Raw genomic sequence first — 25,817 nt, forward strand, 5'->3', positions numbered from 1 at the left:
ATGAGGTTTAAGGCTTATCTTGGACTTTTAACTTTTAGCTACTTAAAATAAAAATTTTCTGACACCTCTGATGGAGCTTAGGATTCATCTATAAGGACCATTTTATTACAAAACATTCCACCATATAAACCTGAATTTGTGTGTAACATCTGACCTTTTTATATACAGTCAATGGAGTGCATGTGTAGCAGAACACAGAACATAATTACGGTTGGATCCTGACCCATCCAGTGTTAATCAAGTTACTGCTGCTGTGCCACAGGCGTAAATGCTTACATCATTCTCACACTTATTGTTTCAGCTGCTGTGTAATGCTGCAGGTATTTAAAGAAGTCAAAGGAAATAATCTGATGCACAGCCAGGTGATGTGACACCTGAACAATATTAATGTAAAATTTAGATATTAATCTAACACATCTGTTGCCTATTCTGACAGACGTTTCAGTAAATTACATTATAAATTCAAAAAACTAGAGACGTAAAAGAAGCAAAATACATCGAAGTTGGATTGTGATTGTGGAGAGCTTGGCATGTGCACATCTCCTCTAAATAAAGATTTGCAATTTAAGGCTTTTGTGCTCTTTTCAGTTTTCATTATGGACTGATCTCTGTGTTGAAATGTGGAAGAAAGCCTGAAACACAAGAAACCCCACTGCTCATTGTAAACAGTAACTTCACTGCCTGTAATACATCTATGGTCTGCATGTGTCTTGTTATGTCTAGTACCATATCTCTCCCCTTCCCCCTGTCACTCCATATTAACTTCTGCTCTGTTACATTAAAATATCAATTTTGAGGTCCAGAAATATGCAGGGCTTGACTCAAACCAGTCAGGGCACCTACAGTACACGACTGACCGACTCACAGCTGTTCTGTTCGCTGTTGCTGTTGACATGAAAACAACTGTAAGTGTTGCAATATAGAAGTATTTGTGGAGCTACAGTGACTCTCAACTTAAAGAGAATGTGGGAGGAGGGTAAAATGGGGGGCCACTGGCGCCTCACCCGCCCGTACTTCTGGCACCAGTGGTCAGCAGATGTATATATCTGCCTTTATGGATCTGCTGACCACAATCTACTGTCATTAACTAGTGCATAGCCAGAGAGAGATGAGCACTCAGAAAAGATTTTTGGCCATAAGGATATGAGGCTGTGGGCAGGATAATGTGTTTAAAATGCCCAGTAAGAAGAGAGTAGCACTCAGTTCACAAGTGTTGGGAGCTCTTATGAAAAGTAGGTATCTGAGTAGGAAAAAGTCTAACAGCAGGTTTAGCTCACTGAAACAAAGATGTTGAGGTGTCAGGCAGGCATACTCAGCTACACAGACTGGCTGCTTGTGCTACTTTTTACATGTTTGGGGAAAAATAATAGGAATTGCCACTTTCAGCTGGTTAAACCCCACTTCACCAACAAGATGTGGTGTTTGAGTGTGGATCAAAATAAATGTTGTTCACACCAATCTTTACCAGAACTCCTAAAAAAAATGAAAGGCCACTGTCTCTTTACATGTTGGGTTTTTGGTCTGTGGTTGACAACTTGAACTCAAACACATCATCAAAAGTTTGAGATATTTAATATTCACAGCTCTGACCGGTAGAATTTACCTGTGTGTCACCGTTCTCAGTTATTAAGTGGTCTCAGGCCAGCTGTAATTCCCATGTAAGTTTAATGCAGGACAATCCCTGCAAGCTGTCTGGGTCGGTTGCAGGCACAAGATTTCTGGAGCATGTTTAATAAAACTATCGACATATGGTCAGTTCAATATCTGACAAAAGCTGGCTGCCACTGTATTCATTTATGCCTATTTTCCTTGGATAAGCTTCATGAAATAAGATAATCTCCCTTCCCTTTCTTTCATAGATTCATTCATCCATTCTTCTGTTCCCCCCCCCCCCCCCCCCCCGTCTAATAGCGAGCAAACGGGAAACACAAAATCTCCCTGTCCAAATAAATAAGCCCTTCTCTCAACGAGTCCTTTCACTCCGTCCTGCCCACACTGTCCCCAAAATACCGCTGGCCTAAATAACGTTTCATATCCAGACCAAAACCCTCCAGTCTTTACGTCACTAATGCCCATGTATCAGCACACTGTACTGGGTGTATTTTAATTCACACAGCGGGTGCATCCTAATTTAGCCAGACAGAACCAGATTATAGTCTGCTCTGCTCTGCATGCACAGTATGGATCACCAGATTTCATTTGCCGCAGAGGTTGTGTGTGTATAGCAACACTTGCACTTTATACTGTCAATTTGGAGCTACAGTTTGTGGCTTTAGTGTATATTGTCTGAGAGTTTGCAAGTATTAAATGTTTATGTGCACTACAATTTATGTGATGTCACACTGTGTCCGTAGAGGAATCTGTGAGTGTGCCGGTGTGCATTTGAATGTGTGTGTATTGTTACCCAGAGCCCATGGTTTGTCCTCCCCTGGCCCCAGGCGACATGGGTCCTTGTATTGAGTAAAAAGTGCATGCTGCTGCTCCAGCTTGTCCTCTGGAAAAGACATAAGAGCACACAGAGGACACCGTTACAGATAGAGCAACAGTTTTTGTGACTTCTTCATTTGACAAAGTTACATTATGCGCTATAACTAGCTTTTCTATCATAATGTAATGTAAAAATGTAATTATTCATTCTTTAGATGAGCTAGCTGAACAAAAAGCTGATCTTAAAAACTTTAGACACCTGTTTTACCTACTGTATGCAGGTAACCTTTGTTATGAGACAAAAAAACAAAAATCATAAAACAAACTATGAAATTCATGAGAAATGTATCTGAATAAAGTTCTAATTTTTGTACCTGTTCCATATAGAGAGCCAAAGTGTGACTTCACGTGACTGGTTGCTTTGGTCTTAATGAACAAACGACCAATCACAGAAGTGGAATTATGAAATAAAATAGTCAGTAATGGCTGTGAAATAGAAACTAGACATAGAAATTAAGAGATTCCTGCTGGAATGAAACACATTTTTTCCTGATAATAAGTTGAAGCATGTATTAGATTCTATTAAAATGTTATATATACGTAATGATATTTCATCATGTTGTATTAATATATTTAATATTTAACACTGAGTATTATTTAGTAACTGTGATATTAAAATTGAAACTGAAAGAAATTGTTTGCACAAAACTTAATTATGTGAAAAGCAATAATCTTATCGTAATGTCTTACTGATGACAGTGATGAGTCATGTGTTACTATATTGTATTTCACCTTCATGCTTTTCTCATTAATGGTAAATGTATTAGTCATTTATTATTTTCCACCTAAAAATTAAAAAGAAAAAGCTTGACACCATGCATCTTTCCAGTGTCAGAACTGTAAGGAGTCTTGTATATGCTGTAATACATTTTACATTATGGACAAGTATTCAGTGCCTCTTGGTTTTTATACATTTTCAGGGAGGAAGAGAAATTGAGAGATTATGTTGCTGTTTGAACTGATAAAAATAAAAAAGTTCAGCGTGGCTTATATTGATTTAGCGCCGCTGTGTACCTGAAGAGCAGTTGTCAAAGTTGAGGTCTCCCAGGATGACATCAAAGGCCACCAGGTCTTCCAGCACCTTCTCTCCCTCAGGTGATTGTGATGAGGATTGGCGAAACTCGGCACCCCACTGGAGCAACAGGTCCAGCTGCTCACATCGCACAGAAGCATCACCTGGTAGATGGTCAGTGGGTGTATGGGAAAGAGGGAGGGAGGGAGCAAACAGGGATAAAGAGAGAGAAGATGTAAAATATATGATGCAATATAATACGATAAGTAATGGTACATTACGATGTGTTACAAAACAATACATTATGATATGATGTATTATATTATGATACAATGCATTATCATTATGATACAAGCTGTTATGATATGACATCACACCACACGATACAATTAGAATATGAAATGATAATGTAATTGTTGATGATTTCACATATGGGGTCAGTGTCATACATTATAATAAGCTGTGCCGCTTAATATATCATACTGCCATTTCAACACATCTTTATATTTGAAAGTTTAGTACAGTGACATATAGTACCTCTGCCCTAATTAAATAAAACCTTACGCCGACTGGTTTCTTGTTGGTTTTTTCAGGTTTTACAACATGCTGTCTTCTCTTTTCACTGCACATAGACTAAATATATATATTGTATATGTTGTAATTACAGACTTGTGCATACAAGGAAAGTACGGTTCCTGATTTTTTACTAACATTCTTTTACTAATTTTGGTGACATAATATTAAGTCACTTTTGGTGCTGTTTTGCTTTGGCAACATTTGCCTCGGGTCCACTCCTGCCAGGAAGGCAGAGAGAGATGAGAGGAGGTGAATAGAGGGAGGCAGTGGGTGAGAGAAATAACAGCTGAGTAGTGGAGAGTGTGAGAAACAAAGAGGTGTCAAGATATTGGTGGGTGAGTAGGTGGCTTTGGCTTTGATTACTCTTAGCTCCAGCTCAAGTACATGTAAAATGTAATGTTTTTTTTTTCTTTTTGTGTGACTGGAACACGAAGAAAAAGATGAAGCTGGGGGTTGTGTGGGTGTGTTTGCTGTACATTTGCCTGTGTATGTATGTGCTTGATTGTCTCAGCTTGGCTTGTTTCTTTGTGAGGAAAACTTAATTTATATATTTGTAACTGAACAAAAATCCACAAAAAGCGCAAAAGTAATAAGTACGATTAGGATAAAATTGACAAATAATAATTTTGTGTACTGCTGCCACCTTTTGTCTGTCTTTGGAAAATACCACATGTATCCATTGCTCTCAGCATTTTAAAACCTGTTAAATGATTCATTAAAACAGTCTTTGTGAATTGTGGAATTTCCAAATTAACAACCAGGAAGTCAACAAAGCGGTAAATACCAAGGGGGAACTTGGCCAAGTTCCAACGAAATATGATATTTCACTTCAACATGTGATAGACAACTTGCAGATTCAGGCTAGTAGTAAATATATCAATGTAATTTTCCATCATAATGAGTATTAATGAATATTACATGTAATGATAGCAACATGTTTGCTGCTGACATTACAATATCAGCGGGGTCTCAATTATTTACTATGCAACTTGCTTTGTCTTTTTAAATTATTCATTTCATATGGTCTACTTACCAGTGACTGAAGCACAATTAAAAATAATGCTGGGGGGACAGATATGTCTCTCACTACTGGTAAGGGCAACACAAAAAACAAAATACTATGTTGTCCATATGCTGACATGAACACAATGTCAGGCTGAATAATGGGAAATCACAATGACATTAACTCCTTAGAATGACAAGGCTCTAAACACCGTTAATATTAATGGAAACTAAAACGCATATAATTAAGAATAACTTAAATAAGCCCTTATATTATTCACTTTCATTCATTACTTATTGTGCAATACATCTAACACAAATCCCAAACCATTTTTTATACTTCAAAAGAAAGCCTGAAGAGAAACAAAAATAAAACTATTTATCAAGAACTGGCAAACCCATGCATATTATATGAAAGGCACTACATTTCATATTGAAAAAATATTTAAAATGAAAAAAAGAAACATATCCATTAAGATTAGTACCAGGATGTTTCACAGTTTCCTGTAGTTAAATCAGAAGAAAACTGAAGTTCTGGCCTTTGAAACTTTACATCAGCATTCAAGCTTCTAACTCAAAGGTTGTTTCCAGGAACATGGGTTTAAAAAAAATTCCCATTAAAATTTTAAGTTTTGATTGTGAGTCATCTATTCAGACCTGTTATTGGTTGTGTTTCAATTAAGAAACATAACCAAACTATGCCTCTTCTTATCTCTCCAACAACCTGAACAAATGATCTCTTGTTTTGTCTCCTTACATCTCGACTAGTGTTACACGTTCTATTCTAGTTTAAGCCAACAAGCTACCTCAATTAGTCAGTTCAAAATTCTGCTGCATGATTACTGAGAATTCAAAGCCACAGTTTTCACCCTGGTGCTGGCTCATTAGACTGGCTTCCTGTTAAACATATGATGGATTTTGACATCTCTCTTCTTACTTCTAAGGCATTGCTCAATTTGGCTTCACTACATATCAGTGAATTGCTGATCCAATACAGGTCCACTAGGCCTCTCAGATCACCATAATAAGTGCTCCTGGTTGTGTCAAGCCATGCCATGTTCATCAAGCTATTATGGAACAGGTCAGCAAACCCTGCTGTGCCCTGAGGGTTTTAAATCTCAACTCAAAACCGACTTCTCAAAGACATTTATGTATAATTTCCCTGATTTATTCCTATTCCTTTTCCCTTATTCCTTTAACAACAAGATTTCACTGAAACCCACATTGATAAAAACTCCTACTACTGCTGCTGCTGTAGTGCTGATGCTACAACTAGGAGCTTTTACACACCTGAGAAGCTGCCATGACAGGTGTGTAGGAGAGGAACAGTAAACAAAACTCGCACACATCAACGCAACACACATATTGCACTCTAGATGCTGGACAGTGAATTCTAAACTAAATGTCTGATCAAATTACTTTTAGGTTAAGATTCACCCATTTACAGCCAGTGTGTCGTTACGTTTGTCTTTAATATATTTTCTTTATGTGAGATATTTTGTCTGTAAGAGTCCTCATAATCATAAACAACTCTTTCTTCTCAGAAGAAAAAAATCAGGTCTCTGTGCTCCTCCCACTTTTTTCCTCCCTGTTCTCCCTGTCTTACTCAACATCCCACTACCCTCCCCCCTTTATGCTTTAGGTTTTATGTTTGATGTATCTTTAGAAACAGCCCTGGCGCTGCTATATTTAGACCTGTGAGAAGCGTAGGAGGAGCCCAGAATAGCAGACGAAAGTGGGAGAAGTGTCTCTGGTAAAAAATGAGGGAAGCATCGACCGGAGGCTTTAAATAGGACTGTGACGCCTTAAACAGCTTGAGCCAGTTGCCATGGGAACAGCAGGAGGAGGAACGTAGGGGTTTTGATGCGTCCATTTATCTAGCTATCTGGACAAACACACACACACACACACACACACACACACACACACACACACACACACACACACACACACACACACACACACACACACACACACACACATACATATCAGATCATGATCACCTGGCGACATCACATAGATTTACATTTCCTGGAGACTTACCCTAATCCTTACCATAACTACTGACCCCAAAATCAGCTTTTTATTACCTGGGCACAAGGCTTTTGTCCCAATTGGACAAGCCGTCCCCAATCAACTGGTCCTAAGTCTTAAATTTGTCATGAAAAATGAAAGACAGTGTAATGGAAATCATATAAATATATTAATTTGTACATGCATTCAGTTGTGTGTATGGGGATGTGTGTGTTTTGAGAAGTAAAGAAAGACAGGGATAGATGGAGAGCTGGGGAACCTACAGAACATTTAACTGTACCTTCTATGGCGTGGAGGTGTGTACACGTGAGATATCCCACAACCCTTTGCTCCTGATGGGAAGTGCCCACGTGAACCTGCAGGGGACCAGAGACAAACATGATGATGTCAGTGCACCATGTTCAAAAGAGCAACATCAAATCTACTTAACAAATGTGTTTGTCAACACTGTAAGACATGCCAGGTAACAAACATTGCTATGTGTGAAACTTTATTGATCCCTGTGGGTAAACTGAGTCATTACAGCAGTGATTTAATTACAGCAGTTAGGGGTCCAACATAACAGCAGTAGGGCATCCTGGGAGAAAGAAAATAATGACAAATATGTACCATATGAAAATACACTAGAGCATCAGAGAGGCATACTGCATTCACCACAGACAGAAAATGTTAACATATTATGCAAATGTAGTTAAGACTTCCATTTGTTGTAATTAGGACTAAACAGCTGACAATTGAAAGCAATCTCGTAATGTGTGTATATGCATGATTATATAATATTTACAGAAATATTAAGTGTAATTATGAGTTATGTTTCCATTATAGTTGCAATATAAAGGTCATGTAATCATTACATTAGCAAAAATATGTGAAAATGAGATACAGATTTTGTTATAACAAGATCCTTATATTCTATTTATGATACCATGTATAGTCATTGTTACATAACTGTAATTATGACAAATATTATAATTTAGATACACTGGTGTAATTATGACATAATTGATAATTACATTATTTTATAATTACATAATAATTATGTACATAATTACAAGATGAGATCCTGAAATTCAGATCCATATCTCATATCTACATATTGTTTCTGGATATACTATACACTTCTACATATACTACATATACAGTATATTAATGATGTATAGATATAGTTTCATGTAATTATGATATATCTATATGACATTTTCACAGCTATGGGATACATTATGAGCTTATTTGATGTGTCTTGTCACTAAGAGATTTTAAGTCAAAATAATTGATACAGCCTTCAAAATAAGATTTTATCAAACATATACATGTCATAAATAGAAACATATCAACATCTGTCACATTAGAAGGACATGAAAGTATGGAGAAAAAACACACAGCACATGTCAAAGGTCCTTTCATATGTACGGAAAATGTGTAAAAACAATTATACTATAAAATTGTTTTACATTTACAAGTAAACTTAAAAGAAATAACATTTTGATTGAAACTGAACCTTTGTAACCCTTACCCTATGGAAAAAAGGTTAATAGGTTTACATGTAATATTGTTTTAAATCAATTGGTACACACTTCTCTTTCTCTGCACTGATTTTGCTCCGATAGCTGATTGCAGGCTGCTGCAACTGAAGCATAAGCATGTGTTTTAATGCTGTTGACTGTGCTAATTGCTGTGTTTTCCCCCCTGCCCTTTACTGAAATCACCTGTCAATCAAACACAGTATCCAGTTCAGTCTTTTTCTTTGGTTTTTCTGTTGACTGAGTTTGGATGTATTTTCAGAGTCAACCTTCATTGTAATCTCCCACAATGTTGTCTCACTTCCAATGCTTATGTTACCTGTTACCAATTCTTTTCATGCGGATGAAATATAAAACACACCATACTATCAGCATGGTTGATATGTAATAGAGTAGCGCTGTCAATCCACCACTTTTGTCAGTCTCAACAACTTTAAGATGGATTGCCACAGACATTCATGGTCACTGGTGGATGAATCCTAATGACTTGGTGACTTTTCTCTACCGCCACCATTAGGGTAACATTTTTGTTTTGTAATGAAATGTTTCAACGACTACTGCATAGATTGCCATCAAATGTGGTGCAAACATTCATGTTCCCTTTGAGAATATATAATTCTTTACAATAAATGCTAATTATCAAATGCTAATACGCTAAATTAAGATGAACATGGTAAACATTATGCCTGCTTGGCAACAACATGTTACCATTGTCATTATGAGCATGTTAGCGTGCTGACAAAAGCATTCATTTAAAGTTTTCCATTATCCAGACGCATTCTGCATCGCTTGTATCTATAATCATACCAATACACAATAACAAACAGAAAAAAAGAAGTTTTCTACATATGGATGGGGTTGATTACTTGAAAGAAGAACAAAATGTTTGATTCCCCCCCTGACATTTGCAGTCTTGACATTTTACACTGCATTATGAATGGCTTGCCATGGTCCCAGGGGCATGAAGCACTTTTTATTAGCTGAAGAAAAAAATGTCAGCCATTGATCAAAGTAAATAAAAGGGAAAAATAGAGGTACAGGGCTTCTACACCAATACCATCTGTTACAACTACAAAATAAACCTGTTATTTTGCCATCATCACCATTGTCTTCAATAGGGCGCTTCATTTAAAGACTTCACGGAAACAAATGAAAATATTTGTTTGGAATGTTTTTCTTATTCTTTATCGTCATGCTGTTTGAAATATCAAACAGCATTATTTTAATGTGTGATGTTCTACACAAGAAGCAGGCCCAGTCACAGTGAGTTAAACACAGTGCTGGAGATATTATTTTTTCAACATGTCCTCATACACTTTATACATTTTTCAGTACTTCTTGCCAACCTAAATTTCTCCATTCCCCAGGCAGCAGAGTGTGAGCAAAGCAGCAATAAATTCAACATCACTCAGGGTTTAACCAGACACCTTTAGTATCAGCGTTTAGAAGTCCTTCAGCCACACAGAAATGAGACACAGAGCCAGTCTTAGGCTGAGTCTGGCAGCTCTGAAGTGCTGGTGGGTGGATACAGACTTATGAGGAGGAGGGGGAGGAATAAAGGGTTGCAGAGAAAAGGAGATGTGATTGTTGGATGGTTAGTTTGAAGTAGGAAGGCGTTTGGTTGGAGAACATCTATAACAATATAGAATACACCCTTTTAGTGGCCAGCGTAGGGACAGCCTTGGACAGGGATATCATAAGAGGCAAACTGCTCTTATAAAAGTCATAGAATTAGATCTCTCACAACCAAATGTAAGTAACAGTCTTCAATGGAGTATTTTTAACCAAAAGTGACTATTGCCAGTTGCAATATAATAATAATTCAGTGTGCTGTTACCCAGTTAATACATTTGTGGCTCTAAAAGCTCACTCTCTGGTAGGGTTTTTGCTAAGAATAATCCTCTGGCAAACAGAGAAACTACTTTCACCTCTCTGCTCTGCTCTGCATGTTGTCCTGAAGCAGGCGTGGGTTCCCATAAGCTGCTCTGATTTGAATATGAATGTGTTTATGGTTGTTTATATAACCTGTGATAGAAAAGTATCCTGTCCAGGGTATACCACCTCTCACCCAATGTAAGCTGGTGACAGGCTCTGCACAAGGCAAGGGGTTATAGAAAATGGATGGATGGATGGACAGATGACGTCACAGCCACTAAGGTTAAAAAGAGCAACTTGCACTGATTCAAACTTTATCATGAGGAAGTCCAAGGAGGAGAAACAAATGAAAACCACTTTATTCTGTTCACTTTTTTGACAATCAGAGATTTATCGCTTTTATCAGTTGTGATAACCATCTTACTCACTATTTTCAATGCTGAGATCTGGCAACTCAAGTAGCCACAACTTTACAAGATAATAAGTCAAGCAGCACAGGTTTCAAACAAATGCCAAGTTAAATTTCAGTATCATTAGACTGTTTTCTTGCATGTTTTTTTGCAAGCAAACTTTTAAAGCTGGTTCGATAATTTTTTACTTCTTTGGGGCAGCAGAAGAATCTTTAAACACAATATTAGAGTTTAAAAAACAGCTGCCTATTTACAAATCCAGCATGAACATGGAGGAAGATTAGCTTTCATTTGGAGTAGTGTTTTTTACCTGACAAAGTCCAATAGTCACTCTCAATATCTAACTTTTAGTGGCTATATGATCCATACACATACACATCCAGACACGTTCGTCAGCTAGTTGCTAGCTTTGATTGTATGCTGTTTGGCTCTGGGCAGGTAGTGTGCAGTATGCTAATCAGAGCTTTTTTGCTCAGAACAACTGACTGCTACTGAACCAGAACAGTAAAGATGTGAGCCATAACTGAAGCCATAGCCATGAGCTGAGCGGACCTGCAGAGTTGAGTGATAAGCAAGGTAATTCCATCCATTGTTAATATGAAAATACTGATAAGTACTATAGCTTTAAAGTGTGGGTTTCAATAAGAACAAGGTTGAAACAAACAAAAATAAATCAAACAAAAGAAACAAAACTTAAAATATGAACACTGCTTAAGGTACAGTACATGTAGATTTAACTTCTATGATGTGTGGATACTCACTAGTCCTAGGCCTGTTTTCTCCAACAGCAATGACTTAAAAACATGCCTGCTGTGTGACACTCTTAGTCAAATGAATCTGCACTGTTTAGGATCAAGCATTTATCTCTTTGGTGACTTGTCACAGTGTTACATCAACCCGCTGAGGATAGGACTTTCATTTAAACAAATGGAAACTGATTGCCAATAATGTTTAGGATCTGTATTATTGTGGGGCTTTTAATGAAAAATCCTAAAAGCTACAATAAAGCATTAGCCTAATTAGCCTGACTTTAATACCAAACACAAAGCTCCCATTGTTGACTGAAGCAAAGTAAATACATCATACAACAAAGGCAATATATTTCCCCCAAGATTTGAGGCATTAATTCAATTACTCTTAATGGAATGAGTGTCTAAAAGAGCAAAAAAAGACTTTTTCATCAGATGGAACATTAATGTTTCTAATGGTGTTGATGTCAATTACTGTATAAGTATGCTTATGCTACCTGGACTTGCTAGGCCCCAGAAACCTATTTAACTGTATATTGCACTTTCCATATTTACGTACATAACAAATAGTTTGACATTTTTTGAAATACGCTTGTTACGTTTTTGCTGAGAGTTGGATGAGCAGATTGATACCACTCACAGGTCTGTACGCTAAATATGAAGCTACAGCTAGGAGACAGTTAGCTTAGCTTGGCATCAAGATTGGACGCAAGGGGGCTAACTTGGCTTTGTCCAAACAAACAAACACGCCTGTTGACAGGTTGTGTTTATATGGGTGGGGTTTGCAAGTCATTGTGTAATTTGTCATTTATAGATATTTGTACAAGCTCGATATGAGGTTTAAATTAGTGAGCTTTATCAGCGCTGGGGTGCCGTGCCTTTGGTCGGATGGTCCAATATTCTGAAATCCCAATTATTCAAAAAATTTCCTATTGGACTGAAAGCCCATTAGTTAGGGATAGGGTTAGTTTTTAGCCCTATAATATAATAACTTTGTGTATTTTGACGTTCAAGTGAACATTTTAACCACAGCATTGTCGCACCATAAAGCCCAATTATTTTTAACAAGCACATCAAAATACATTAAGATATTAGGGGAAAAAGACCAAAGAGGTAGTCTAATCAGAATGCCTAACCATGAATAAACTATAATGGCAGTGTGTCATTCACATTTGATTCTATTACATGATTTAATTCCTCCATTGCTTTTACAGTTTGAGTAAATCTTACCTAGGGGAACATTAAAGTTTAATCTGATCATCTTATCCTGTCTTTTTCCCCTCATCCCTCCTGACTCTGTCCTCATTCCTCCCTCTCTCTCTCTCCCTCTCCACCTGCATGCTGTGCACCATATGAATATTTCAGGGGTTTATCTACTGTATGCTTCAATAGGTGTGTGTGCATCCTGAAACTGACAAGAGGCCTAAGGAGATTCTTGTGTGTGTGCATGTGTTTGCGTACGCACTCATGCATGCATTCAAGAAAGAATAGACTCTCAATGTATTAATATTGTCAGTGGCCTATGCAGAAGATGAAATTCAGATGATGCCAATGTTAATTGGAGTTCTGTTAACTGACAGAGAAAAGCCTCAACTGGAAGCAATTTATGATTAAATGAGTTTTCCCTTCTTCTCTGTATGAGTAAAAAATAACATGAAATGAAATGAACTGCATTTCTTTAAAAATAAAACAGCAAATGAATCAGAATGCAGGATCTGAAATTTCCTGAGACTTCCTCTCATTATGGGGTATTGAAAAAGAACTGAGTGGAACTGAAATGAGCCATGAGAGGCGATTTCACACGGGAAGCCAACCAAACCAAGCTGACTTATAAAAGCCTGATTATGAAACCCTGAAGGCGGCTGTAACGAATTAACCTAACTTTACAATCAGACGAAGAGTGAAGATTTCACCTCGCATTACTTGCAAGTGTTTGATGCCTTCACTTGAAAAACCAAGCAGACAGATTGTCATGATGACAGACAGATGGCAGAAAGCAGCAGGGTGACTGATGAGCTGTGTTTTTGTTTGTTGAATCCCTTTGGCCCTTAATATGGAAGCACTCTGTATCAATAAACTGAGTCGAACCTTGATAGTGAACAGAGGTCCTTTTGGTCATCAGAGGTCAGGGATGGATTTGGGGAATTCTCCCATTGATTTCCATTCTACACAATCTAGATTTGAGTGTGGCCCTTTTTTGAAGCCTAATCCGTAGTAATGCATTCAAATTGTGTATTTACACACACAAAACACACACACAACTCTTCAACCATGCACTTAGTAGTTTGAAATAATTATAAGAGGGGATAAATGTTGAGACTGAAAAGCTTTAATTACTGAGCCATCGCTGGCTCTCTCTTTAGGGAGACATTTTTAAATTAATATTCTCTCCCTTTTCTGCCTTCTCTTCCTCTCTAGTGCGTCACTTCTCCACAAGAGACAATCCAGATTTATGTTGCTGACCTGCTGCTGCTCTCCAGGTAAATACATCCATGGGGAAATTATGAGAATGTGTGCGTGCCTCTGGTTAGATTTTCTATAGAATTCATTCATATAAGAAAAAACTGTTTTTAACAAGATTATAATAGAAAAAACCCAGTCTGAGGTGGCTGGAGGACGTCATGGGTTCATTTGGTATAGACACTTTGACCCAAAATGTTTTAAAATACAATGCATTGCTGTTAGGATAAGAATATGAGTAGTGGTCTGCAGTTGTCTGTACAAAAAAGGCCATAACAAATAGTATGTGTAAACTAAAACTGCTTAATAATCGTCTGACTTTTCACTTGTAAAACCATGTCATTGTAACATGTTGTCTATATTCTCAGACAAACCCTATGTCAAACAAAAATGGTTAAAAATGATTAAATTTAAAAACCCTGGACAATGATACAAAAAAATAACAAAAGAATGATAAAGGTGTGATGATGGTTAGGGAAAGTTCATGGTAAATAAATTAAGGTTATGTTATTGTTAGGCAACTAAAACACTGTAATATATAGTACGCTCACCTAAACTGGCAATTTAAAGAAAATTGTTGCATGTTACAGGAAGGTTTATGATGATAAAATGTTTTAATACTGATAGCTCTAATGGCTGAACAGAAAAAGAAATGAGCATCATCTATGGAAACATCATCAACAGAAAATCCATGGAAGCTGATGTTTAAGTACCACACACAGTATTCTGAACATTGGCAAAAATGAATAAATGAATAGCCACTTGAAGCTTGTTCCAAAAGCCAGTCATTCCCCCTACGCCCCTCATGTTAAAATTCCCCAACTTTACAGCAAAATTAAACAAGTTTACAGCCTGGTACAAAAAATGGTTCTGGTCTCTATAGCTAATTTCCCTGGGGGGTGAATTTTTATATACTGTAACTCACCTGATTACATTTTACTAAGGCTTAAAGTTATGCCTAATTAATGTAGTTGTACTGAAAGAACCTCTAAGGAGTCTGATCAGTTTTTTCAAGTAAGTACATTTTGTTTTAATGGTTTGAAGCAGGTTTTTTGCTTGCAAACATTATCATTAGCATTATCACAGTTAACCATGGTATAGTGGTTAACCATTAACCACTATAAATACATTCTGCTACCCTAACTAGCAGCTAATGTTAGGGTCAGCCCCTCTCTCTCATCCAGATATGGTCACTTCTAGCTCCAAAAGTCCAAGACAGCGAAGGTCAAAATGCAAATTCGAGATTTTTTTTAGTCTTTGGTTTTAACTGACAGGTGTTTTTTGGGGAAATAAAGCACACAAGTGTCACAGTAATGAGAACTTTCTATTAAACAACACAAAAATAAAGGATAAAAGAGGTATTTTAAGGATCACCACTTTAATAGTGACTTATGACTGAGCAGTCTTGTTTGTGTTTGATATAAACGAACAAACACAGTATCTGGTAGCTGCAAAGACAAACGCAGCGTGAACATCAGGTACATCAAATGAACTCCATCTAATGAGATGCATCCCAGCTGGCGGTGAAGCGAGCCTGAGTGTAGAGTCATAATGAGTGCCAGTGACCAAAAGGTTCATGGAGGGGAAGTGAGGGTTCACAACAAGATGCTGTGTTGGAGAGCTGCCAAGACGTCTGGAGGACCGAGAGGGGCAAGGTATGAACAGCAGGGAGATCAAAGCCTGCAGCTGGCCTGGATACAGCCAGGTTATAAAGAATGGCTGTAGCAAAATCGAAAGCTGAACTGTTATATTGATGAGCATGACAATATGCAGGCTGGACTGATCTCACTGTAAGAAGAGATAAAAGAGTGTGGTTCTTAAAAGCTCATTTAGTATTGATGTTTTAGAGAACAAAAATTGGATCTTGGCAGTGTCGCAAATGTTTGATTAGCTTCATTTTTGACAATTACATTTCTGAAAATATGTTTCTGAAAATGTTTCCTTACTCTGTTGCAGCTTGTGTTGGTGTCAGGGCTGGGCAGTAAATTTGAAAAATGAATTTATGTAATTACCAGCATTATGAATTTCTTTGAATGTGATTAAATTAAAAATGGCACCTAAGCAGAATTTCAACCAACCAAACAGAATTTGAGGATCATGAGGTCATATCACATAATTATCTAGGCAGATAGGACAATTCATTAGGGTGTAGATTTTAGGTCATACTATATCGTCCAGCCACTCATACTGTGAAAAGAAACTGTGAGAGCACGATAACTGTGAAACAGTATGGTACCTGGACAAGTACCTGGATGAACACTAGAAAAAGGCAACACCAGTTGTCTGTGTACACCTGACCTAAACCTGGTCACACTATCGACAAAGAGGTCAAAGGAAAAGATCAAGGAGGACATTCAGATCTGACACCAGCGAGCATCTTTAAACAGAGACAGAGGATATCACATCTCTCCATATATGAAAACATGTAATTATGTTCCATGCTTAGGTAATGTGACAACTGAGCAATCTCCATGACAACTGAGCAAACTTGATCCACTGATGAAGACCACACAAGCTGTAAAAAGCTAGTGAATCATTATTTCTATTAAACTAGAACTCCGAAAGCGAACAATGAACTTTCTTTCTCACAATAAGTTGAACCAATTCTCTTTTCTGGAAATTACAATGCTAAAATGTGTTTAATGTTCTGTTCTGTTCGTAGTTAGGTTGTGACGTTTGACAAACAGAAAACCACAAAAAGTCCACACAGACACTGCAACCAGCAGTACCAGGAAAGTAAACAGTACAGTAATGGCTCCATCCCAACAAAATTATTTAAAACAAGCTGCAGCCTGTTGTTTTGTTGCAGCTCATTTCTGAATAAAAGTACAGATTGACTACAAAAGACAAAGCAGAGAAACAAAGGTGTTCTGAGTAAACAGAAACACATTTTAACATCTCAGAATCCAAGCATAATTTGCTGAGATTTTACAGCAAAGGCGGCAGATGCGTCAGTCATGCAGGACTTGCAGATGTGGATGTAGCTGCAGTCGAATATAACAATTTCCTGGCAGTGAAGGGAACACATTTGTTCAACATTGGTTTCTTTTGTTGTCAGTTGGGAGCATGAGCAGCTTGCATTGAGACATGTACCTGCCACCTGGCTGGCAGTCACCTTGTCAGCAGGACCTACAGTGACCTCATATAGGAGGAGGTGATGAAACAGGGATGTGAGGCCAGCTTGTATACTGCAGTGACAGTCAGCAGGCAGCAGGGCTAATAGGATGAGACTGACAGCATGCAAGCTGTGATGGAGTGTCTTTATCAGATCTGGTATATGTAAAGGTATATATAGACACAAACAAAAAGAGGCTCACACACACAAACACAGACACACACATGCACACGCACACATACAGCACATATAGGTACCCATCCTCATCAGGTCACATAAAATGGAAAATACATAAAGTGGATCTGGCCCAGCATGACCTGGATCCCATCCAGACTCACATTGTGGCAGTCACAGTACACGGCTGATTAATGAACAAACTGACTGTCTACAGTCATCACAGGGAACACACACGAACAAACAATAGGACACACACATAGTGTTGCTGATGAACTGTGTGTGTCTCTCTGTATTTTCTTCTATTACAGAGTAAGAAGGACTGCAGGTCAAGACTGCAAGAATTACAAACAGGAAGAAGTACACTGGTAGCTGCTGTAGAAATCCCATCGCTCAATAAACCCATCTTACTTCCTGGGCTGGCACAAGGGAACCACAAGGGAAAGTGCCTCCACTATGCATTAAGACTGCGCATAATGTCATGTCATATCTACATGAGATCTGTCTTACTGCTACTACCCCTGAGTCTCTAATGGACTCCACAGGCTTACAAATTATGGTTGGCAGATGTCAGACTGCAATGGAAAACATGACAGGACCTCCTTCAGTGACAGTTGGGAGGTGAGGAACTGGGATTCTTAAGCCCCATACATGATCACTTCATGAGCAAGGAGGATTTTTGCTGTCTACAAATGCAAACAACAAATGTGAAAGGTTCTATATGTAGTATTGTGAAGGAATTTAAATGTTAATAATTTTTATTTCCAGTGAGTAAACAGGTTGTAACATAACTTAAATGAGACGTTCCTCGACTTTCTCGCCTGTGGACTGATTTCTATGTGAAGGACCCGAGTCAGATATTCTATGAAAATCTAAAGGATGTGATGTTTTTGCCTCACCTCTCTCCTACTTTCAACAAGTCACTCAAACAAGTCCTCTCTCGCTCACACTAAACTTTTACAAGTCAGCTAAATGTATCATCTGATTTAGCTATCTCTGAGTATGCTTGCGTGTGTGTCTCTCTATCTATCGACCACTTTTGGTAGGTACTGACCACTGCATACTGTGAAGACCTCTCAAGACTCCATTTTGGAGATGCTCTGACCCAGTCAGGTAGCCATGACAATTTGGCCCTTGTCAAAGTCGCTTAGATCCTTATGCTTTCCCATTTTTTGTGCTTCCAACACATCAACTTCAAGAACTGACGAATCACGTGCTGCCTACTGTGTCCCACCCCTTGATAGGTGGCATTTTAATGAGATAATCAGTGATATTCACTTTGCCAGTGGTTTTGATATTTTGGCCGATCGGTGTATATATAATAAAGAGTCTGGCATTCTTGCTTCTGTGCAGTAACAACTGTTGTTCACAATGTGTTGTGAGCTGTATTTTTTGGGGGTCAGTGCAAGTACCTGTGTGTGTAAAAAGAGAATGGAGAATCTGAAAAAATCCAGTTAATGTATATGAAGGCATGGAATTGCAGAAGTCCTGTCCACACCCAACAACAGACATATGGTAGCTCTGTTGCACTGTTATGGCTTCACCTGATTACTGTAAGTTACAGCACGCTTTACAGCAGGCTTTTAAAATAAATGCAGCTGCCTTTGAACAAACAGCTTTGACTTTTCGGCTCATTTCTTACCGAACATGATAACCTTGGAAACACAAGACAACATGTATTTTGTTGTTTTCCACCACCACTATGGGAGATGTGGAAAGGTTTGAGCGTGCTGTAATTATTGTGGCATGTGCACTCACCACAATGACAAATGTGTTATATGTGAATGAATGTGGGTGTAAGTGTATGTGTTTAAGTGCTGTCTGCAATCTGCGGTTTCTCAATCACAGCAACACTGTGACAAAAGTGCAGCAAACGTGCTGAGTGGCATTAATTACATGAGGGCATCAAATGGATTATAACACAGAGAAGATAGAGAGTGCAGTATGCTATCTATCACAGTTCACAGTTCAGAAGAAGGAAACTAAACTTGTTTGATAATGAAATGTTTTGTGATATCATGCTTTTGCATCATTTCAACTTTCATATTCAGTCTTCTTCAAAAATGTATATAAATACTTAATTTACTATAAAAACACTTGGGCAGATTCGATTACCACTTGCCAAAATTATATGCAGTGGCGTCGGTGACAATATCAGCTTTCTGCTGAAATGGCACCAAGCAGCTATCAGAGGAAGGACAATTTTGTGCTACAGGAAAAGAGTAAAATTAGGCCCTCAGTGACAATGAGCCCTAATTCAGCTCAGTTTGAAATGACCTGAAATTGGGAAAAAAGGAACTTTTGCCTCTTACCTCCACAGAAAGGGAGAATATATTGAGGTGATAATTCAAGTTGAAACATCATGCAATCATTGTCCTGCAGTCTTGTCAATGCCTCTGAAAAGTCACCCTGTCTAAATATAAACTGAGTTATTAGTTATGACATTTAAAAAAAATTCTCTCTTCATACGTCTACAATCTCTACACTGACCTTTCAAATGAAAAAAACAAGACCATTTTACAATAAATTTGTTCCAAAAGATCATTCCAAAGATTAATCACAATTTTTTTGTGCAGTTAATTGAATTGGTTGAAAATGTTACAGAGCTTCAGGAAAACTCTATAGGCTTTTAAGAAAAAACAAATTTCTTTCTTCCTTTTTTCTTTCTCTCTCCTGATTGCATAGCGGCCATTTTTAAAAACATGAGTAGAAACTTATATTGCCTGAAAGCATTCCAATCTGTGCATCAGTCCCATAAAAACACAGCTGAATGAGAAACAAAAGAAAGTAAAGTAAAACTTCTGACCTTGGCAAACAGTGCTCCTTTGGCTGCCAATGCGTCCTCCCCTCTCCCGTTGGGGTAGCACTCGTAGCGTGCATCCAGGATCGGGTAGCGGCTGGCCAGCATCAGTCCACTGTTCAGGAATTTGAACCTGGAGCAGCAGCCTTTCCAGCCATACCGCCCAACATCACTTAGCACGTAGGGGAAGTAGCGGTGCAACTGCCGCCGCAGTCTAGTTGTCGATCCATGGTCAAACACTTCCTGTAGGGCCAGGAAATCCAAGTTGGCAGGGAAAAAGGCAGAGATCTCATGGTCGAATGTCTCGTCTCCATGGCGGCGTTTTCGTCCTGGGCGCTTAAAGATTGATGTGCGTGGGACGTGAGAGAGGGTGTTGTTGGAGGATATCACTCCGCCTCCGTCACCTCCATGGTAACGAGCAAGGGATTCCCTCGAGGCAGTCATGCTGCCTGTATCTCCCCCAGCCTGCTCCCCAGGCCGATGGTTCCCTGTCTCAGCCTCCTCCTCCTGAGGGTCTGGCTCTGGGGCACTGATGCTGATTTGAACCCCTGAGGTGTGAAGAGGACAGTCTGAGGAAGGTTTTGGCTGGGTCCCTTCCCCATGCATGGGGCAGTCGTGATGGCCTGACCCAATCTGGGGCCCTGTGGAATGCATCGGGCAGTCTGGAGCCTCCCCTGAGATGTGAACGGGACAGTCTGAGCTGTTGTTGGCCCCCGCGGTGTGGAGGGGGCAGTCTGCTGGAGTGTCTGCTCCATCTGAGTGAAGAGGGCATTCAGAGGACCCCTGGTCTCCTACAGTAGGGTGAACAGGGCAGTTCGTGGCACCTGAGGGGTGAATTGGGCACTCGGTGAGGACTTCAGTTTCAGTATCGGCTGGGCCATTGGTGGTATGTGTTTGGTCTGGACGATGGTCTAGAGAGGAGGTACGGCGGAAACCTGTGGCCAGGCTGCTGAAAGATGCCGCGCTGATGAATGGAAGACAAACAAAGAAACAATTTTAGTTTTGTTTAATACAAAAATATATGTGTTTTCCTGAATCCTGAGGTTGCTCTCCTTACCTGATTGAAGTGTTGGTAGGTGAGTCGATGTAGATTTTTATCTGAGGCCGACTGGCACCATTGCGGATCCTCTTTCCCACCTCACAGGCTCTCCTGTGGGTGTCTGACAGGTTGTTGAACCTAGCCAGCGAGTCAGGTAGCAGGCAAACGTTGGCGCTGCTAAAACAGAAGCTCCTGCCCTGGGGCCTCCATTCCCCAACCCCGACACCCCCCGGTCCTGCCTGGCCCTGCTCGGCCTGGCTCTTGTCTGGTCTGGACAAGGTGAGTAAAGAAAAATTCCATATCAATTTAAACAGGAGGCTCATGATATATTCATGAGAAGTTTGACATTTTGGGAATAATTAAGGGTAAAGCCAGCGGCTGATTAACAGGGGAGAGAGCTAGCCTGGGTCTGTCCTATCAGCATCAGCTCACTAATTAAAATGTCATATTTCTTGTGTTTGATCTGAAGCATAAAAAACAATAATTGTGGTTTCACAGGGAGGTATGTACTCAAACTACTTCTTAGCTGAACCAGTGGCTTCCCAGAGCCTGTGCTGGTTGCCTGGAAACATCACAAAATAGTTCCACAAGAAAAAGGTAATCAGCTGAGAGCTATGCCTTAATATTTAGCATATAGATAAGATAGCTCTCGATCTTACCATCTAACTCTCAGCAAGAAAGCAAATAAGCACCCTTATAATCACTCATAATTTAAACCAGGCAAATGAACTCAGTTTTGAACTCAAAACTCAGTGCATAAACACTACATAAATATATGTCAACATATTTGCCTAATGATAAAAATGGTTTTCAAAAGATTTTCAGGACAGATACAAAAAGAAGAAAAACACAATCATTCCCAAGTCTCAGTGTGTGGTCCTCAGTCCTCTTGTTTCTATGGTAGCCTCTGTGTGACACAGATATGATGGTATTGTAACCAACCTTGGTAGTTCAATTTTTTTTCTTTTTCAAATCTTCATATCCTTTTATAGTTTATTGCAAATATCACTACGATAATTTATCTTTTTACTTCATTTTTCACAGCTGTATCCTCTTACTGCTCTTGCTCCTGCTCTCTGCTGACAAACATATTACACTTTAATCTTACGTTATGCAAAAAGGTAGTACCTGTAAAATTCAAACCATTGCTACATGTGTACAATGTTGGGACAGCAGTATAACCATTAAAAATAAACACGGGTCACAAAGGCAATGTCTGTTACATTTTACACTGTGTGCAACTAGGAAATCTGCAGAATACAGGAAGAGAGTGCTGCTCTTCCACAGCACACAGGGCTAAATACAGTATTTCAAAGGTAGTGGTCATGGCGGGTAGCCACTTGGGTGGGTGTTTGGATAACTAAACACCCACTGAGAACACACTGAGCCTGACAGCTGGAAGCCAGGCCAGTAAGCAAACTATTTACAGTAGATAATGACTCCATTTTCTGCCTCTCAACATCTCCAAACCTGGTGAGCGACTGGCACAGTAGATATAAAATGAAGCATGAGTCAACTACATGGTCTATTTTTCACTTCAAATTGATTCAGAAACCCATTTTGATGCATAGTTTAGGAACGAACAATGAAAGCTGCTGTCTCAGAGCAGCTAGTTTTGAAAATTAGCAGCAAAGGCCAATGATGACCACGTGAATGGTGTTTATCCAACCAGGTGCAACACAGGTAACTTAATGATCTGTTAAGGCCATTAGTTTGACTTATTTCAATGTCGTTTCTGAGGAATCATTTTTTTTATTTCAGTTTGGTAAAGCGTGAGCCTTAACTGCCTTTGATATGGAGAACAAAGTCATAAGCATGAATCACAGCTGGAAAATCAAAATGCTTCCATGTTACAATTGGAAACAAAATGCTGCACCATAGTTGCTGAATTCATCCAACAATGAAAAATAAAAAAACTGGAAGTGATTTAAACTGCTGAATGTATGTTTCTACAAAGTGTAGCTGTTAGCATTGCACTCTATAGACTTTTAAGGTCAGCGTTTGTTTCATACTGGTTACACTTTGGGAGGCGTACTTAACATCTCCCCTTACATTTTTATGTGCAGGCTTGTGACTTTTTAATCAAAGAACCAAATATTTACAAATGCAATTGCTCATCTTTTGTACTGATGATTCAATCATGAGAGTTACATGTACATTCAAGGCATAAAGATGTGAGCTGTTTGTTTGAAGTCATAGTATCAAGGCAATATAAAAAGAAGTGGCTACCTGCAGTAGGTGTAAAGGTAGGGCTGGCGGATGGCCTGCAAAGGAGCCCAGATGATAAAGCCCAGCAGTGCAAAAGGCAGGGAGGCGAGGACGAGGAGCAGGTAGAGGGGTGCGGCGATCAGGACACACAGGGTGAGGAAGGAGCAGGGGTCCTGGGAGCGCTGTCGCTTCTCCAGCGAGGTGGCTACACAGGAGGCCAGGAGCCGGTCCAGGAGCCAGTAGCAGGGGAACACCAGGCTCCATGACAAGCCATCCAGGAAGTGCAGACAGGCACTGGAGTAAGGGGTGATGTGGAGGACCATCTCTTTCCCTCTTTCTCTCTTTCTTCCTCTCTGTCACTTTCTCCTCACCTCACACGTTATCCACACCCACATGCACTCTTTAAAAAAGTGAGCACGAATCTGTTTCCGGAGATTACATAAACAGAAATGAACAAAAATAAACCAGATTCAAATGTAGACCCACCGCCCGCCTTGGAGAAAGGTACACTACATGGTTTGAATGATCTTTATCTTCACAGGCAAGCTTGTCCTAGTCTCACCAGCCCCGCCCTCAGCAAATACACCCCCTACAGGAGGGGTCAAATGGCACAGTCTGGAGGTAAGGGGTTGCCATTATGAGAGCTTTTCCCTTGATGACGGATCTATGATTGCAAGGACTCCAACCATGGGAGGGGGCAGCCATTAAACATCACCGTTTCCTCAGGACCTGGAGAGAGTGAGCAGATCAATAGAATAAGGAAATAGGTTGGGGGAGAGAGAGGTGGGAGGAAAAAGTAGCGGGGGATCAGTGAATGACTTCTGACGTCTAATGATAGCATGCTGTGAGCAAAATTAACATCATACATATCCCAACTTCTGTAAATTCATAAGGGTAGAATAAATGTTCTTACAGGTTTTTACTCTTGATACGGGAGATATGTTTGTGATTAAAATTAGACTTAAGAAAATAAATATATTACATTGGATCTGTGTTAAAAAGCTAGTATGCATATTCTGTAGCACACTGATACATAATGTGTTAAAACATGCTTATTAAATTATATCACCATATCTAAAGCTAATGCTAATCCACTACAGCAACAGAACTGCCATTTCCATTGGTTACCTTTTAGTTAGTTTGACATGTTTAATCGGAAATGGATATAGCTCCTAGAAGTACAAGTAATAAATGGTCAGGAAATGAATAGAAATCCAAATGAAACTAACCACTACTTAAAAGATCTTTTTTTCTTCGTAACCACAGATGACTTAAGAAATTATAGTCCTCGAATGCTTTTCAACCAACTATAATACCAACACAGGTCAGAGTGGGGAGAGAATCAATTCCACCCTCATGAATAAATGATGAATAGATTAATTCATTCATGTCAACAGGCGGGGGTTTAGGAAGAGACAATGAGTTTATACTCAGCGTAACCTCATATAACCCACTGGGACCACCAGAGCAACAGCACAACAATCCCAAGCTTTTAGTTTAACGCAGTGTCACACCTACAACATGACAAAATGACTCAAAAATTGGTCAAACCGCACTACTGAAACTCACCCACCATACAGTATATAGTGTTGTAACAGTACTGAAACATGCAGAAGGTATAAGCAGTGACTGCAGGTACACTGAAAGACTTAAATATATTGATTATATTATTATATTATATTATTATTATTATTATTATTATTATATAAGCAGCAATAACTATTAATTTACTCCCACTTTTTAGTGTATAATCACACCTGTGCATTGTCTCAGTAAAAAGAAAACATCAGTTTGAATCCAGGGTCTGTTCTCTATCTTTTTTCAGATAGAACACTTCTTAACAAAACAACATAATGTGAGCTTTTCACTCTGCTATTTTCCTCCAAAATGAGATGCTTTTGTTAGACAGGCTCATCTTCTTAATAGCACTTCTCTTTCAGAATTACAATAATCACGGTCTCCTCCTCTTCCCTTGTTATCTTCTTCTGTATAGTCAAAACCTGTGTGTACAGTAATGATTCATGCTATAAAAGAACAGCTGCCTGTTTAGTAAGATGACTTTCTGTCTGAACCTGATTTGACCCGGTCTAGCTAACTGGTAGGCCTGTTGAGTGATGAAGAGGTGACTTTCTGACTCACCAGAAGACCTGACTGGCATGATTACTGTGCTTCCAGCTGACTGACTGACCGACTGAATGATGAAAGACTGTTTTACTGTCTGGACAGCTTGCTGACTTGATGTATGACTGTCTGACAGATTTACAGGTCGACAGACAGCACTTTAAACTGGGTAGACGCTGCCTGCTTGGCAGCCTGTGATGTTGCAAATAGAACTTAAGATACTACCTGTGGTTTC

At 39.1% G+C, this 25,817-nt stretch overlaps 1 protein-coding gene across 1 annotated transcript in view; it reads right to left on the minus strand.

Moving 5' to 3' along the window:
* Positions 1–23,784, minus strand: part of smpd3 (sphingomyelin phosphodiesterase 3) — a 29,256-nt gene extending 5,472 nt beyond the window's left edge. The window contains exons 1-6 of the mRNA XM_062421157.1: positions 23,483–23,784; positions 21,272–21,523; positions 20,221–21,178; positions 7,392–7,467; positions 3,502–3,663; positions 2,405–2,494 (exon numbers count right to left, since the gene is read on the minus strand). Of these exons, the coding sequence (XP_062277141.1) occupies positions 2,405–2,494; positions 3,502–3,663; positions 7,392–7,467; positions 20,221–21,178; positions 21,272–21,523; positions 23,483–23,784 (1,840 nt within the window). The remainder of the gene's footprint in view (positions 1–2,404; positions 2,495–3,501; positions 3,664–7,391; positions 7,468–20,220; positions 21,179–21,271; positions 21,524–23,482) is intronic.
* Positions 23,785–25,817: the final 2,033 nt, after the last annotated feature.

Source organism: Scomber scombrus, chromosome 6 (assembly GCF_963691925.1).
Source record: "Scomber scombrus chromosome 6, fScoSco1.1, whole genome shotgun sequence".
NCBI classification, from domain to species: domain Eukaryota; kingdom Metazoa; phylum Chordata; class Actinopteri; order Scombriformes; family Scombridae; genus Scomber; species Scomber scombrus.